At 37.2% G+C, this 18,521-nt stretch overlaps 1 protein-coding gene across 14 annotated transcripts in view; it reads left to right on the forward strand.

Moving 5' to 3' along the window:
* Positions 1-15,692, forward strand: part of NFIB (nuclear factor I B) — a 442,962-nt gene extending 427,270 nt beyond the window's left edge. For 8 of the 14 annotated variants that reach the window (XM_081103042.1, XM_081103048.1, XM_081103051.1 and 5 more), the window contains one exon: positions 14,160-15,686. In XM_081103042.1, the coding sequence (XP_080959168.1) occupies positions 14,160-14,289 (130 nt within the window). In that variant the 3' untranslated portion in view covers positions 14,290-15,686. Of the gene's footprint in view, positions 1-14,159 lie in introns of all 14 variants that reach the window. The other 6 variants (XM_081103043.1, XM_081103045.1, XM_081103044.1 and 3 more) reach the window with 2 other exon arrangements.
* Positions 15,693-18,521: the final 2,829 nt, after the last annotated feature.

An 18,521-nucleotide genomic window follows, 5' to 3' on the forward strand; every position in this document is an offset into this window, starting at 1 on the left:
AACTTGACAAATTAAATAATTAAAATTCATACTATATTCATAAGTAGCAAGAGATAAAAATTTACAGAAGAGAGCGAGGTAATCCCATAAGGAGTTCACCAAAAGTAGAGCCAACGTAATTTTCCAGCCCTGCTGTGGTTATAATCATCTCTTTACTGAACATGCCTCTGTTAAACGTACATACTTAGGTATCAGCTGTCAGTGGCTCACACACCTCCATACTGCTTGGTAGAAACTGCTAAAGAGTAGAGTTTAAAAGAATTAAGTTAATAAAATGTTCACTTATACTCAGGTGAAAACTAAGAAAATTAGTTGGACTCTGTTTTAAAAACTCAGTTTTTTATTAACACACTACTTAAAATGAATACATATGACTTTTCCTTTTCTGAAAGATTGATATAACTGCTACTTTAAAATATATACATTTTTCCATATCTTGTTTTTTCCCAAGGAACTTACATAATTCCCTGAGTTGAAAAAAAAATACAATATATGCTTATAAGAAAGAAGATAAGCTTAATGAAAGCATCTACTTAAAGTCTTAATAATTAATAATCTTAATTAAATCTAATGAATATGTCTTATTTAAATAGTCTTAAGTATTTTTAATTTAATTGGATATGATAACACTGTGTTTGGACTTAGTTTTTCTTAAATAACTTCTTTATATTCCATGATCGGTCTGTTAGCAAATTAGCCCACGTATGCATACAAGTCTTATAGTTGACAAGAATTGCAAGTTAGATGAAGTGTGCTTGTGTTTTTAAATTGTGACGATAGCTGTGTAACTTTCAAATCTGTGGATTACTGATTGGCATTTACTTGTCTAAAATAGGACAGCACCTTTAAAGTACATGAAAGTCAAATAAAGGTGTAAATTGTTGGCAATTTAAAATATAACTGCGCCTAGTATCTAGGAATTTCTCAGAGAAAAAGTTGATATCCCAAAAAAGGGAAAGGTGAGTGGACAATGAGTCACCACAGAATACATGTTTTGGAATGAACTAATAAGATGACTGAACCCAGTTCTTAGGAGGACATTATTGATGTTACAGATCTCCGTCTTGGTGAAAAATTGATGTGGTAATCAGTTTCATGTGATAATAAGTCAGAAAAAAAAATCAGAATTCACTTAGTTAAAATGTCTCCCCGTCTCAAAATAGTGATTTTTTAAATTAGTAGATAATGAAATATAAACAGACTTAATGCTTCAAAAAGCTTTAAAGATGCAGCTTTTGGGTTGGTTCTTCTCTTTTTTATCATGATTCAGAAGGCACCGAATTGATAAAGACAGGTGTCACATTCATACTTTCAACAGGTATTGGCTGAATCTCTGTGGCGGGCTGACCCAAATGCTATGGGTGATGCAGATGCTCACTGTTCTTAAAATCTAAGTGTCATACATACAATTCAGAATAGAGGTACTCAAATGAAACAACAATTTTCTTTGCTTTGTTATAGTATGAAAAAAAAGACACAAGTAGAGTCCATATTTGATAATACAAATTGGGCATGCCTGTGGCACAACATATTCATAATTTGTTTATGGTTTATAGTTTGTGCCCTGTGGTTATTAATGAAACTTAATGTGTGTGTGTGTGTGTGTGTGTGTGTGTGTGTGTGTGTTTTCCTGGAAAGGATGCTAGGAAAGAAATCATAAGGATCTGTAACATTACTACTTTTAATGCAGATAACAAACATCTAAAATCTTCAGGGCCCTGTTACAACTTTAAGATTATCTGAATAAACTGAAAATATATGGGAAATATATAGGGTGTCCCTAAAAATGTATACACACTTTACAGCTGATAGCTCAATTGATGTTTCTTTCTTTTCAGATTTAAACCATTGTAATTAATAATTATTCAGTGTGTATACATTTTGGGGGGCACCCACTAGATCTGTTCAACCAGAGAATTAAATCATTTGCCTTTGTCATAACGGAATAAAGAAAATATCAGGTTACTTTTGTGGTGGTTTTTGTTTTTAACAAAAGGTGATCCCTCAAGACTTTGTAGGGGAAACGCCAAATAAGGTGCCTTGGGTTTTTCTTTGTGTTTTGGCTTCACTTTGTTTAATTTTGTTTTGATCGCTTGTTGCCATTGATTTCCTCTTCCAATCACTAGCTGTGGTTGCCCCTGTTCTGCTTTGTACCAATCCCCCTGCAGAGGTGTTCCCACGTCATCTGCAGCTCCTTTTGTGGGACTGGAAATGGCAGTGCCGAGGGAGCTGAGCAAATATAATCAAAGCTGGAAGCTTTCATCCTCCTCCTTCCTGGCTCCCTCCCACTGCCCCCCTCATCTACATCACGCTCCCCCCCTAACCGCCCACCAATATATGAACATTCCTTGAGGAAGCAAAGCATACTTTTTGGGGAAAGTTTTCACAAAGTTTTACTAGGTTGCAACCCTGAAGGTGTTTTGTTGTTTTGACCTTAGAATTTTGTGAGTGTGTGTATGTGTGTGTGTGTGTGTGTGTGTGTTGCTTGCACCTGTGTGAATTTTTCTGTCTAACCCAAAGGTCAGGTATCACAGTTAACCCAGAGTGCAATCTATGGGCCAAAGGCTCACTTCTGCTTGAATCATGAGGGCTTAGGCAGGGAATAGGTGATGAGTTGTGTCTGTCGTTCATAAGGGTACTGTTGTGTCTGTGCTTTGTCCTTCAATGTGGATAAATTAGATTGTTGCATATGTGAGTTATGTGGGTATAAACAAATACAGCAGTTAACTCCCTAACTGGCTTTCCTTCTTGAAACTGTAGCCAGAACATAGCTTGTACTATGGAATATAAAAGAGCAATATAATTGAATGAAAAAGAAAGCCGAAGGACAATCCAAGAATAATATAAACATACGTTATTTTAAAACATTGGAGGGAGTGCTTTATGCAAAAGAGAAACTAGATTTATTGTTTCATTCCCTCTGCTCCCCCTTCGCCCCTTTCAGGAAAAGGCAAAGCCACAAGTGAGTGGCTGTATGTGTCTGATTGCTTGTATAAACATCGAAGAGGCCTTCAGATGGCTAAAATAAACACGCGCGTGTTACTGAAGGATATGTTTACACAAACCATTTGCTCAGCCTCCGAAATAATGAATAAATGAAGATTTTACTGAAATAATTGGAAGGATTTTTGTGTTTCTGTTGATGCCATAATTGAATGGCACCAAAGAGACTTTTATCAGCTATTTTACATGTTACATGTGTTAGCAGTTCCTTTCTATGAGTTGAATACTTCATTCTGTAGTTACTTTACACATGTTTTTGTAAGAAATTGTCGTTTATTACTGCAATTCTAGAGAGTTGCTTGATTTCCCAAGAGAAATTTAGCAGCCAGTAAAGATTATTTGGTTCTGCTTGGTCAGGAGAGGGAAGGCAAAAAAGGAAGGAGTAATGGCATTCATTTCATACGTATAGCCCTATTTACATAGCACTGTCCTGAACCTTGCTGTGTCTTGGTAAAATATACATTCTCCATGACTTAAGAATGAATATTTAAACAAAATCATCTTCAATATAGGTTTGCAAACCATATGTTTGTGTATAGATAGATGTGTATGTGTGTATGCATGTGTGTATATGGTGTATGTGTATACATGTGTGTACACACATGTACATATGCATGCCTGTATATATATGTGCATACACATATGCATGTGGTACTGTCTGGTAAGAGCAGTATGTGACCTATCCATAGGTAGTAGTAAGAGTTAACTTTTATTTCGACATGACACTTAGACCATCCCTAGGAATTTACTAGTTAGCATTTCCTGCTTTCAGTTTGTTATCTTGACACATAACTACAATACAACAGCTGGGTTGTTCCTGGGGTTCCTGGGGGGAGCTTTATTCTCAGAGTGCTGAGTTTCCTTTTCAGCTGTCAGCTCTAAAGTGCGTTCAAAATGCTCAACTTTTTACGCACCATTCTGGGCCCCTAGCACCACTCTGGGACCATGATAGAAACGCTGATCAGGTAGATGAACTGAAGAATCTCTGGTTCAAGGAAGGGAATTGCAGAAGGCAAAATTGCACATGGCCATTGTGTGGTAACCAGGCTGCTCTGCTCCCTGGTGATGCTCTTTAGATTTGAATAATTGATTTAAAAGAATTACTCCTTTCTCATCCAAGTTATTTTCACCTGTTATGAAATAAAAAATAAAAATGTTACCATTCTTTAAAATGATCTTTTATGGTGTTCCCCCCTATGCAATATCTGTGTTCTGGCTGTTGAAAAACACATTGGGATTTGTTGTAGTTTTGCCTAACTTTCTCCATTTATACAGAAAGACTTGCACAACACAACGTTTCCTTTTTATCTAGGAAACTCTTCAGAACACTTCCTAAGAAATTAATTGTATTCCAGCCAGACTTGCATGCTGCCATCCCACAGGAAATGGGTCAGCAATCCATTAAGATGCCATTAGATAATCTAATTTGGAACTTAATCTCTAAATTAACCATGCTCCATACTTGAAGCATACTTGAGAGAAAGAAAAAAAGTTTACGTTTGAATCGATAGGGGAGCCGAAGCGTGAAGAAGGCTGTTTGTTTTTTCTGTGGCTGTGGTCACGTCTCAAGCCGTCTGGTAACCAGGAGAAACCAGACATGATGTAATTCCAGATTGAACTTGAACTTCAGGGACTTAGGATAGGGGAACAATGGACCATAGGAATCAATAATGTCCATTTTCCACATGATTATGTTTGGAGCTGTAAGTTAACCTTTACGGGAGAAGCCGCAGGATCTTCAGTGTGACCCAAATGCGATGAACCAGAGACAAGATGTTAGAGGAGAGAAAACAGCTTTCGCCGCGATGTTTTCTGAGCAGCGCTGCAGATTCCAGCAGGATTAGAAAAGTTCCCGCTCTGCTGTAAACCGGTGGCCTGTTCAGAGCACTCTTTGTTCGCTTAGGTAGGACAAACTTAATCTTACGTTTCCTGTCAGATGATTTTTGGCAGCGCGACGGGATAGGGAGGAGCGAGATTCAGAAAACTCCCCAATGTAAACCGTGCTGATTAACCCTTTGCCATGAAAGGAGTATAGTCAACATGCACTTTATTTGAAGAGGCTTGATGTGAAGTGCTGTATTTACATCTGGATTCCGGCTCCGAGAAATCAGCCTCACACCAGCGCAATATGTAGTTGTTAACTTTCCTTTTCTGATCGTCCTGTTTGCTGGTGCTGGGAGTAGGTATACAGTGCATTTTTAGTCCTGTTTACGGAAGTCATAAAGCAGAGGAGATAACCATAATAACAAATTACCGAAGGAAAAGAGAAAAGGCAGAGCCTCCTTACGGTTAAGAAATTGAAGAACGCGCATCTTGAATCATCAGAAATTGTAGAAAACTACAGTTATTTCCCCCTTTGTTTACTTTTCGTTTTGTGGGAAAACAGGCTTTTCTTGCCCATGTGAACAGAGGAGCAGGCGTAATTCAAAACAGCATGTTCAGCTCCTTGATCACTTGTGATTTTATACTTCAAGTAAGTTCTTTATGAGACAAAAAGTTCTTTCATTTAGAAGCGAAATTGTGCAAACAACACTGATTGTAGCTTTTAAGTGAAAAACGTTTGGGCAAGAATCGCTTTTTGCTTTTCTATAAAACTTAACACTTCTCCTAGTATTTCCTGGGCGAGTTTCTCTAGTGAAAGGCACTGTGAGGGAGCTCTGTTTCTGTAGAGAATGCTGTCTGCTGTTGAGGACTCACATGTGCTAATGAGGGAGCTGTAGCGCTGGTGACAATGGCATTGAGAGGAGCCCAGTGAGAGACAGGAACGAAGACCAGAGGGGACAGAATCCACAGGCAGCGCTCTCCGCTGTGGGCAGGAGATCGAGTAAGTCCCAGGAGCCTGGCAATTCTATATTTTTAATCGTCTGAAACCTCCCACAGCTGCAGAAGTTGCTACGTGTGTGTGTGTGTGTGTGTGTGTGTGCTGTCATTTATTTTCAATTAGTCATCTTCCTGATGATTCTCTTTCATTTTCAGTTCTGAAACATGAAAAACAGCAAGCATCATTTTTATTTTATTTTTTTTTTACAAATCTGCTTACTTTGGCCTATTTAGGGGGAGGGTATTTTTCATACTTTCATGTAAAGTAAACATTTTCAGGAAATAAGTCTTTATTACTTTTAAGCCTATAGATTGCCTTGTTGAAGGATCTTCAGGGATTTTGTAAGAGCTTTTTACTAAAAGAGGGCAGTCATTGCAATGAGCACATGAAACTCTTAGCTGTCGTGTCCCGTACGTAAGGCTCTTCTTGCCCCGTGCTCTTGATTAGACAAAATATTCCACGGGCACAGGCCATTATTTTACTTAGAAGATGCTAGTATTCACACATGGTAAAGTTAACATTCAAATCCAGTGTTTCCCCCTCCCCCAACCAAACAAAACACGTCCGAAACATTTGAATATAAATTAATGAGCTTTGACAACTTACCATTTGGATATGTTATTTCAAAAGCATTGTTCCCCAAGGAGGAGCAATAAAGAAGGCTATTTACCTACTTAGTTAAGAAACAAATACGTTTCTCTTTCATTACTATGAAATGCTATTGCTTGCAGTTAGAATAATTCCTGGAGCCACCTGCAGTTTATGCTGTTTGGTGTTTCCCAGAGAGCCCACAAGAGTACTTTGCAGATCAGGTAAGAGCTGGCCGGGGAGCTTTCCCATACAGATTATTACAAATAGTAATAATCATTAGAAATCATCTCGCATGCAAATAGGCTCGTTCAGATGGCCATAATGAGCTTTAAAAATGGGGGAAATAAATCGAAGAAATCCAAGACCTGTGTAAAGCACTTTGTATAATCTTACTACGAGACTAGTCTCATCAAAGTGTCTCTCAACAAGCAAATTATTGACATGCAGTCACATCTGTACACACATATGCAATGGCAAATATTGCACTTGGCTGAAAAGAATCTGGAATTGGATAACATACAGTTATTTGTGTTGAAGTTTGAAGTCAACAGTTATACTTTCGAGGGACTTGCAGTGTATCTAAGTGATGTGGACCATAATTTATAGAATCTCATATATAATCCAGGGATAATAGAAATTCTTGTCCAATGATAAAAGTAAAGTATGTTTCATGAAAGAGATAAAGTGTAGTACACTGGGTAAGAATATAGATCCTAGAACCACACTGCTCGAGTTCAAATCCTGGGTTTTACTGTTTAATAGCAGTACTAGCTTCAGTGGCCTCATCTGTAAAATCTGGAAAATAGCAGTTCTTTTCTCATAGGTTTGTTTTGAAGATTGAAAGTTTTAAAGTAGGTAAAGCAGTGTCTAGCGCTGTTATTTAACACACACTATAAATGCTGTAGCAACTAGTGTATGAAATATCACTTTCTCTGTTCGTATACATTAATGAATTATTAATCTATTTAAATATAGAAAAATATTTCTTAAATAAATGGGTACTTAAATACTACCCATCTATTTCTTCCACTGGTCTGAGTGAGCATTTTTTCATAAGACGCTGTCTGCAGCCTTTTTGTTATATTGAAATCAGCAGCCAGTCCAAATGTACACTTATACAACCCAGGAATGCATGGTTTCTAACTTAATTCATACTTAATTAATCTGCCTTTATTTTTTTGCAGGCAGATACTAGCTACTAATAGGGAACAGTGTTTATTGTTCATTTTGGGAGTGATACAAATATCTGTGAGTTAATATTATAGTAATACAATTAGTAGTATTTAGCCAAGGAAGTAAAACTTTTCCTTCTTGGGAATATTTGAAACAGGTGCAAATGAATTAAAGACAAACCCTTCTTTAAAATGATGGCATTTATTTTATTTATTATCCATGCTTTCTGGGCCATTGTTTATTCTTATTGCTATCTATATAAGTAATGTGGCTACTGATACAATTGAGGAATGTATGAATAAATATAATTACTTGTGCTTCATTCCTATAATATTTTTGTGAGCTTCTTGAAAGAATACTTTCTGCCTTCACAGTAAATATGGTAATATCATGATTAAATAAGTGTGTAAAACTTGAGTGAGTGATGTTTATTGCTGAAAAGTATTAGTATACAAGGTACTTTGACATTTTATACAATGATTTTTAAATTTATCCTTATTGTTGAAAGTATTACAGATGTTCCCTTCTTCCCATTGATCCCCTCCACCACCCCCCATTCACTCCCCTCCAGGCCTTCACCACACTATTGTCTGTGTCTGTGGGTTATGCATATATGCATATAAATTCTTTGTTTAATCTCTCCCTACCCACCTCAGACTTCCCTCTGAGATTTTGCCCAACCTATTATCAGATAAACTCAGAGTAGTAAATGAAATTTTGCCATTCATGAAATAGCTCTTATTGTTTTTAATCATCTAAGACTAATAGTTAAAGTGAAGCTTTTGACTTTGGTTTCTTACTCATCCAACAACTTCATGTAATTATATTTGGTATCCCATGGTTCTTGGGTGGTTACTGAGCTAAATGTTTAGGGCCCAATCCTTTTTGGCCATAATTTTTAAAATCACAACCATCAAATGTTGACGTGCTCAGAGCAATTTTTCTCTTTTTTTCTTTGAAAGTATAGAATCTATTTACTCCTTGTAGATGTGAAGACCAACTATTTTATCCAATTTATCCAGGATACAAAATATATAAATAGCGTATCATTTTCAAAAGGAAGAAGTGGGTGTCTTCTTCCCCCTTAATCCTCATGATTGGGTCATTCTAAGACAGTGGTTCTCAACCTTCCTAATGCCGCGACCCATTAATGCAGTTCCTCATGTTGTGACCGCCAACCATAAAATTATTTTTGTTGCTACTCATAACTGTAATTTTGCTACTGTTATGAATCGTAATGTAAATATCTGATATGCAGGATGTATTTTCATTGTTACAAATTGAACATGTTTAAAGCAGTGATTAATCACAAAAACAATACGTAATTATATATTCAATATGTGTTTTCCCATGGTCTTAGGCGACCCCTGTGAAAGGGTCCTTCGACCCCTAAAGGGGTCGCGACCCACAGGTTGAGAACCGCTGCTCTAATAGCACCTCAACTAGATTTGTTTTCAGAGGAGACAGATGCATCACATTTCAGTGTTGCTTTATCACCCGGACCTACCAAGTATTCTATATACAAGTCTGTTGCAACACCAGCTAGGTTATGATCCAGCTGTGTGGGCCATGGGAAATTCCCTGTCTCTTGAAGTAAATTCCCTTTGCCTTCAGAAAATTATGTTCAAATGTTCTTTCTAATGGTAGGTCAATTTCTGACTTCCACAGGAGTCAGACAGAACTGATTCATATCTGAGGTCTAGGTGGGTAAATTTGGGCAAGTTACTTAAGCTCTTTAAGTCTCCGTTTTCTCATCTGTGAAATGGGGCAGATGATGGCACATTCAAGAGTTCATTGAGAGAATTAAGTAACATAGCATATGTGAAATACTGAAGATGGCATCTTGCTCGTAATAGGCCCGCAGCATGGTTATTTTCTGAAAGTTTATCTCTTTGTACTAATTAATTTTATCCATCTGAACCAGACAGAAGTCTACATTTCTTTCCAACTCAACTGTCCCGTCTTCCTGTCTCCTTTTAGCTGCTCCTCAAATGACATTATTTGGTAGTTTTCTTCACCAAAGAAATGGCATAGAGTTTGTTTCTCTTGAAGAGTGATGCCTAGAAGAAACACAGTGTTTTAGAGGTAGTCTGATCAGTATAAACTGAAGCAGGACCATCAACTAACATTGATGCATCTTAAGGTCAAAATAATTTGTTTGCTTGTTTCTTCCCTTTCTGGGATAGCCACATCACACATTTGATCAGAAGAATGTAAAAATATTATCCATGATGTCAGACATGTCTCTTTCTTTCTTTCTTTCTTTCTTTCTTTCTTTCTTTCTTTCTTTCTTTTTTTCTTTCTTTGTTTCTTTCTTCCTCTCTCTCTCTCTCTCTCTCTCCCTCCCTCCCTCCCTCCCTTCTTTCCTTCCTTCTCTTCTCTTCTCTTCTCTTCTCTTCTCTTCTCTTCTCTTCTCTTCTCATCTTTTCTTTCTTTTTTTTTTCCTTTTGAAATTTTCTACATATAGAGTAGAAGTCATTGAAGTCATTCGGGTGAATTCTGCTTTGTGTTAAGGCACTGTCACAATCTTTGCTTCTTTTTGTACCTGATTTTTCTCAAAGTCCTTATTTTTTTTAATGGCATGGTCTTTATTTTCTAAAGATGTGCTTTTAACTTTCAGTCATGCTCATCTTCTGTTTGCCAAAAAAATAAATAAATAAATAAATGGTGATCTGGCAATGGAAATGTAATTTAAACAAAGTAAATGCATGACTTGTCTAAATATATGCCTGAAGATATACTTACTGCTGAAGTAGTTTAATTTGACCTTGAATATTTTGAAATCTTTTAATTAAATTCTCATGTCTCTTAGTGGACAGAGACACAGGTTATGGAATATTGAATTCCATTCTGAATTAAAATTATTAAAATTATTAAGCATTTTATATATAACAAGTTCCTATATGTAGATAAATATGAATATGTGTGTTTATTTTATCCATACTGGTGATCATTGGCATTTATTTACATAGAAAGAGTTAGATATGTAAAAAAATCACTCTTTTTTATTTTTTACCTGAAGAACTATACAATTTGAGGCATTCTCTTTTCAAAATTAAATGATCTAGGATATTTTGTCAGAACATTTTTCTTTACATTATTATTATAATTAAATACATCTTACTGGAGTTTTTCAATGGGAATACCAAAAAGCTCTAAAAATGTCTGTGCCTTATAGTTCTGAACTTAGCTTACAAATTGGCATTAAGAGACTTGTAAAATTCATATATGGGGTCTGCGTAGTGTTAATCTTTGAATTTTATTTCCCCCCAAAGGTTCATAAACAGTATTGATTGCACACTTCAATTTTGACATGGTCATCATGTAGGATGGAGGTTTGAAAGGTTTAAATAAACATCTAAATTGAATTTGTTAGATATTTCACAACGAGAATCCTGTTAGTCACTAGCATCACTTTATTTTTATTGAGACTTTTCCAAAGAACAATAATATGTGTCTCTTCTAAAGAACTGAATCAAAAGGCTGTTGCATAGTTCACCCTGATATCTTGTCTTTCCTGCCATTAGTTGGTAGACTTCTCCATTTAAGGAGTCACATCTATTCTCAATATTTAATATTTTATTTTTCTAAAGTAGCAATCTCTATATAGAGCCCATATAATTTGGGACTCTTATTGATGAGCCTGTTGCTGACACTGTGTGTTACTGTCAATGATTATCAATTGGAGCTAGTCTATTTTGTTTTTCATACACACTTCCTATTTCATGTTAAAAAATAATGGATGTCCATTTTTGTACTTTATTATTTGTTAAGAAATGATTAACATCAGCTATGGCTAGACTCTGTCAGGATTGATAAGACAAGGTCATTTTCTTTACAGAACTTACCTTTCAGTCAATAAGATTATCATAGATACAGATTATGATTATATGGAGTAATATATGCTGTAATAGTACTGTGTAGTGAAGTGTGGTGGAAGTACAATTAAGGAGAAAACAAGTTCCATGGTTTGTCATGTAACGGTCTTCCTAATCAGTAGTGCAAAACAGAAATAATTGTTGAAGATATGTGTGGTAAAAAAGGAATATGTGAACACAATTAAATCTCTTAGAAAAGGTTATAGTAACAACTACTCTTATTCTTTAGAATGATGATTTTTTAGCAGATAATGAGGACATATCTTTTTTGTTGGAATTATTCCTTGTTTGAATTACTATTTAATTTTTCCTGCATAATTATTTTTTGTTAATGGTAAACATCTCTAATTTAAATTTTAGAGATGCCTGTTTTCTTTTTATAGGGGTCAAATCACAATGTAGTCTTGAAAAGATGTAATTATGAGCAACACTCTTCAAGAATACATAGAGGTGATTTGGAGCATTTAATTGATTTGTTGGTTTATGAAAAAAATTATTGACAATTGACCACGTGCTAGGTACTATATAAAATGAAGAACAAAAAGAGATGGACTGCTATCACAGAGCTCATTGTCTAATCATAAAATCCCTTGACCATAAAAGGTCGTTGTGAATTTTTTTCTGTTGCAATATTAACTCAGAAATATGCACCTAGACAAGTAGCAATAAGTCACATTTTGTATAGAGTATCACCAGAATAAAAGAAAGTTATACATCAAGTTCTTTTTTAAAGTCCAAGCTTTTATTTCTATTTCTTCTTTTGCTGACAAAATTCTTCCTTGAAGTCAATACTGCATAAAGGTTCTGTACTTTTGTAATTCAAATATTTAAGAAATGAGGGCATCTAGGTTGATAGCTACGATAATAGTATCCATCTCACCTCATGATTGCAATAGTAGAGGATAGTAAATGAAATTTAAAACTTTGAAATTAGGTCCCCGTGCCAGACCATGACAAAGTTGGGTATGGAATTGTCAGTTTCATATTTACTTGGTTCATGATGATTTATGCAGCTGCTACTTAGTTGACACTCATTCTGAATTGAGTGTTGAAACAAACAATACATTGGATTAGGAATACCCCAAATGCATGGTGTGGGGTTGTTTTGTGATATATAGACCTGGTGTTATTTTCCTTCATGTGATACTTGTTTAATAAGAGATTATGCCAGTAGCAATTAGATAGCTGTTTTCAAACTTTTTTCTTAAACAGCCTCAAACCCAACATAGGTGAAACCTGAGTTGGTTGGAAAGGGGCTAGAATTTCATCTGCTTACTCCCTCCAGCATTCTTCCCACTCACCCCTTCAAACACCCAAACCCAGAGGGCACCAATGTGGTAACATCACTGATGGGGAGGGGCAGGGAAGGCCCAGGCTTCCAGTGTCAGCATTTCAAATTACATTATGCACTGGCCTTCCTGAAAAATATATATTTTTTATATTGTAAGAGAAAAGAAATAACTTTCATTACAGCTTTCAATTTTATTCAACTGATAGGCAGATAAAAAATTGATGCCCATCTTATCAGTGAATTGCTTATGAATTAAAAGTAAAACAAGATCCTATCTAATAAAAGAGTAATATGCAAATTGACCATCACTCCAACACACAAGATGGTCGCCCCTATGGGGTCAAAGATGGCGGGCAGGGGAGGGCAGTTGGAAGGGACCAGGCCTGCAGGGGAGGACAGTTTGGGGAGGACCCAGACCTGCAGGGGAGGGCAGTTAGGGGTGACTGGACCAGCAGGGGAGGGTAGTTAGAGGCAACCATGCCTGCAGGGGAGGGCAGTTGGAGGCAAACCAGGCCTGCAGGTGAGGACAGTTAGGGGCAATCAGGCCAGCAGGGGAGGGCAGTTGGGGGCGAACAGGCTGTCAGGGAGGGTAGTTTGGGGCAACCACGCCTGCAGGGGAGGGCATTTTGAGGCAACCAGACCTTCAGGGGAGAACAGTTAGGGATGACCAGGCCAGCAGGGGAGTGCAGTTGGGGGTGACTGGGCTGGCAAGGGAGGGAAGTTAGGAGTGACCGGGCCACCAGGGGAGGGCAGTTGGGGGTGACCAGGCCTTCAGAGGAGGGTAGTTAGGGGCAATTGGGCTGGCAGGGAAGTGGTTAGGGGTGATCAGGCTAGCAGGCAGAAGTGGTTAGGGGCAATGAGGCAGGCAAGCAGGCGAGCGGTTGGGAGCCAGCAGTCCTGGATTGTGAGAGGGATGTCCCAGATTGGAGAGGGTGTAGGCTGGGCTGAGGGACACACACACACACACACACACACACACACACACCCGTGCACAAATTTCGTGCATCAGAATATAACTGGCAAACTATATTGCTACCATTGTAGATTTGCTGCTTTCTTTCTGTTTTTTAAAATAAGAAAATAATATTGTCCTTAAATTAAAGTAGATAAAATATTTTAGGAAGAATATCCTCCATTAGAGTTCAGCAATTATGTATGAGCCTGACACGAGGATTTTCCGCTTTACAATTAATCTTACCTTCTATGAAAACAATAGACCATGCGGTGTATATACCTATAAAATAAATAATTTAGTACATTTATCTCATATTAAGCTATAATTTTTTAAAAGTTTATAGTAGTCATTTGATATCTGTGGAATTTATGTTTCTAATATTGTAGATTTTAACGTTGTATTTTCTCTTTTTCTCTTCCTTCCCTCCTGCCCCTCTCCTGTCAACAGTCCTGGTACCTGGGCTAGTTTGGTTCCTTTCCAAGTATCAAACAGGACACCCATCCTACCGGCAAATGTCCAAAATTACGGTTTGAACATAATTGGAGAACCTTTCCTTCAAGCAGAAACGAGCAACTGAGGGAGAACGAAATACAACAACAGCTTATGAAATTAAAAAAATAAAAAATGGAAAGGAGGAAGACTGGACAAAATAAAAAACAAACAGAAAGGGAGAAAGGAAGGAAACTGAAGAAAGAAGATATTAGACCAGCAATTGCAGCACTTACAATCACTAATTCCCTTAAGGTTGAAACTGTAATGACATAAAAAAGGGTCGATGATATTTCACTGACGATAGATCGCAGCCCCTGCAACGTAGCCTTTGTTACATGAAGTCCGCTGGGAAATAGATGTTCTGTCTCTATGACAATATATTTTAACTGACTTTCTAGATGCCTTAATATTTGCATGATAAGCTAGTTTTCTTGGTTTAGTAATCTTGTTGTTTACGCATGGAATCACTATTCCTGGTTATTTCACCAACGAAGGCTAGGAGGCGGCATCAGAGGTGCTGGGTGTCGGAGCCATGAGCCAGCCATTTTATAAGCACTCTGATTTCTAAAAGTTAAAAGAATATATGAAATCTCTGTAGCCTTTAGTTATCAGTACAGATTTATTAAATTTTGGCCCTTAACCCAGCCTTTTCAAGTGTTTAACCCAGTTTGAAATCTTAAAAAAGAAAAAAAAAGGAAAAAAAAGGAAAAAAAAAAGGAAAAAGGAAAAAAAAAAACACAGTTTGAACACAAAGGCTGTATGGAAGAAATGCCTCTATGTAGGTGAAGTGTTATCTCTGCATGCAACAGTAAAAATTAATATAATATTTTGCCCACAAAAGAAACACTTAACAGAGGCAAGTGCAATTTATAAATTTATATCTAACGGGGAATCATGATTATAAGTCCTTCAGCCCTTGGACTCTAAATTGAGGGGATTAAAAAAGAATTTAAAATAATTTTGAACGAATTTATTTTCCCCTCAGTTTTTGAGGGCATGGAAAAAATGCATTAAATCAAGACAAATCATGTGCTTGAGAAAAAAAAAAATTAATGGAAACACAGCACTTATGTTGGTTTAGCTGCAGCCTCCTTGGAGGTAGAATTTATTTATTTAAAATTACTGGTTGCATCAAGAACCCATAGGGTGTACAAAAGGTTCTATAAAATCTGCATCGTAGAGACAGAGGCAGGCAAATCCATGTCACAAGGGTAAAGCTCACAGTTTACAAACTGGGAACGCCAGGGTGTAGGATATAGAAACGCACTCTTGAGAAAACACATGTAATCAGGGTGCTGAAAACTTGCATGGTGCTTTCAGACATTAGCCTTGTTCAACAAATTTCTTGTATTGACAGATCTGTAGTGTGCATGGGCAGACACATTTTGCCTCTATGTCTCTTAAAATTTTAATTAAAAATACTCTTTCCAGTAATCCTAATTTGCACGAAGATATAATGTCCACATTACGTGCCTTGCCTTGAAATCTAAAATACAAAAAAGAAAAAAACCACAAAAAAACACGAAAAAGTGACATCACTACACTTGTTTTGCTGCATTTATTATCATTTTAAATCTTTACCATTTTTATGACAAAATATTTTGTACTCCAGACGAAGAAAAATGTGTGACATCATGGATTTTTTAGACAGTTATACCTTTATCTCACATTTATAAAGCATATCATGGCTGTGTATAGTTGCCGCTTAAAAATTGTAATCGACCAGCAATATTTTCAGTATTTTGGTGTTTTTTCTATTAACCTTTCATGTTTTTCATCTTCCAATTAATATTTGGGGGGAGGGGTTTCAAATTTATACGAATTATGCAATACCAAGTTTTGCCTATGTAGGTAGTGCTTTTAGCTGTATTGGTTATTATAGGTAAGTACACAGATTTAAAAAAAAATAATGTATGCTTTTTTTTTGTTTTGTTTGTTTGTTTGTTTTAATTGACCAAAGTGGGTACTGCTATTTTTGCAGTGTGATGAGGTCCTTTTGTGTACTGAGAGATGGACAGGGGATTTTTTTTTAAGATACATATATATATATATTCTGGGGTGGGTGGGAGGATTTTTAACACTTTACAGTGTAGCTGTGAAGCAGTGCACCCTGAGATGGGCCTGGGCTGCAAAGCGACTGTTCTGCCTACTGTGACAAGCTTCAACTTACACAGGTTCCCCCTTCTCTAACTTCCCACCTGGGGTGCAAGCTGAACTCATCTCTGGTTTTCCTAACAACGCAAACAGTAAGAGCAAGTGAACACAACATGTTCTCCTGGAGGCAGACTTGGCTTAAAACAAACTGTCTTATCTTCTTCTTCTTTTTTCTTCTTCTGTGGTAGTAGTTTCTCTTGAGTTTCAGATCCACAGTGGAGAGTGAGCCTGTCTCATAGTTGGCAACAATATTTGTTGAAATATCCACAGAGCGGATATTTTACACTTTGGGGGTTTAATAAATCCGTATATTTTCTCCTACAAAACACGTCATTGTGGCTGGAGGGAATGTTCCCATAGTCTTTCCCCTCCACTTCTCCCCATTTCTTCATTTCGTTAACAATAGGACAGGATTCACCTGTGGCTCGCCGCTTCCCATGGATGGCGGTGCGCTGGAATTTTCTCTTTTAGACATCCAGAAGCTTAAACAGAGGGTGGCTATTATTAAATGTATTTGGACTTACAGATTAAAAATCAAAGTTCACTTTTTAAGGAACAAAAAGATAAATCTTGTCAAGTTTTCATTTCACCTGCCCTTTGAAATAGAACCAGAGCAGAAGGGAAATGGAGAATTTTAAGGATTAACCTTCCTGTGGATGCATGAAGCCCATTAGATGCTGATGGGATTTTTTTAAAGGGATGGTACCTCAAACATATTTTTGATTTCATTTCCCCTGAGGCACAGAGGGTGAATAGAGACTGGTTTTATTTTTTTTCCCCCTTCGCCCAGGCCCACGGAGGCAATCCATTACTAGAAGGGAAATCTTTTAGAATTAGTGACACTTGGTGGGCTGTCTTGAGGAGTCCCTTCCTCCAGGCCATGGTCCAATAAAATAAACTGCCATTGTTCTCACAGCATATCATTTAATAATGAATACTTTGGAACAATGCTCATGGGCCTGAGAATGGTATCGATAGCCCACACGCTGAATAGCACAGCGGGACCCCAGCACCGCACGGTCCGAAGTAAGTCCAATCATTTCTGTGGTACTTGCCCTGCACCATCTCAGCCAAGTTCTTCATGTATCTTTGACCTGTTCGCTGAACACGTCAACCTCCCAGGACACGCACTATTTTTTCAGAGCAGACTCGCTCTCTATTTTTCCAGTGAATGAGCAGTTCCAGCTAAAGAAGTTACACACTGTGGGTATTCCTGCCTGCCTCTTGAATACAAAGTCAAGTGTTGCTATTATTTTGAATCCATTTTTTTTTTCTCCTTTCCTTTTGAGATACAACTATTAAAAAAAATACTACTAGATATATGGTCTTACATCCATTTTTCGGCCTCCTCCTCTTTTACCAGGAAGTATATTCTGACTGAAGGGCCCCACATTTGCAGGTCTTGCACGCCCCTCTCTTACCCAAAACTGCAGAGCTTCAGGATGGTGAAGGTCACCCAAGGGCATCAGTAGGGGGTGGAGTCTCCAGGCCCCGGTTGGTTCTGTGGCACTGTGTGTCCCGCTTCTGTTGTGTTGCTTTGCAGCCCCCCTACTCGCAGTGCCTCTGAAGTGTTTCCTCTGGAGTGACATGAGTGTTGGAGGCTTGCCTAAGGAACATAATGAGTGAAAGGCAGTGAAGGAGACTGTACATAAAGACATGGCAAAAAATCTTAATGATAGCAATATAGTTATGGGGTAATGTTCGGGTGGGCAGCTCCATTTAAAAAAAAAATATGTGAATGAATCTGTGAAGCTGCAAGTAGCAAGAAGAGCGAAAGGTCTTCTTAAAGAACCGCCTACCTTGTAGACAGTAATTTGTACACTGTATAGTTTTGTTAAGACTTTTTTTTTTTTAAATTAAAATGCCCATGTTTGTAAAGCTAACTTTTTAACAATTATAATGGAACGGTATGTTGTTTCCATTTTTAAAGTAAACAAGAATATTCCTTGTTTGGAGACTGGACTTGAGTTAAAACTCTCCAGTCTCTTAAGTTATGTATTAAAAAGAAGAAATCTGTCCATGTTAGGAGTTATTTCACAGATGCCTGTGCTTGAAAAGCATAGGGTACTAATCCTTTAAAAAAGTGTAAATGGAGAAAAGTTATATTTTATGAAGGTTATTTTGTTGTATTTAGTGTTGGGAAAGTTGGTTTTCAGAGCATTT

This window comes from Myotis nattereri, assembly GCF_964212035.1.
Source record: "Myotis nattereri genome assembly, chromosome: 12".
Classification (NCBI taxonomy): Eukaryota; Metazoa; Chordata; class Mammalia; order Chiroptera; family Vespertilionidae; genus Myotis; species Myotis nattereri.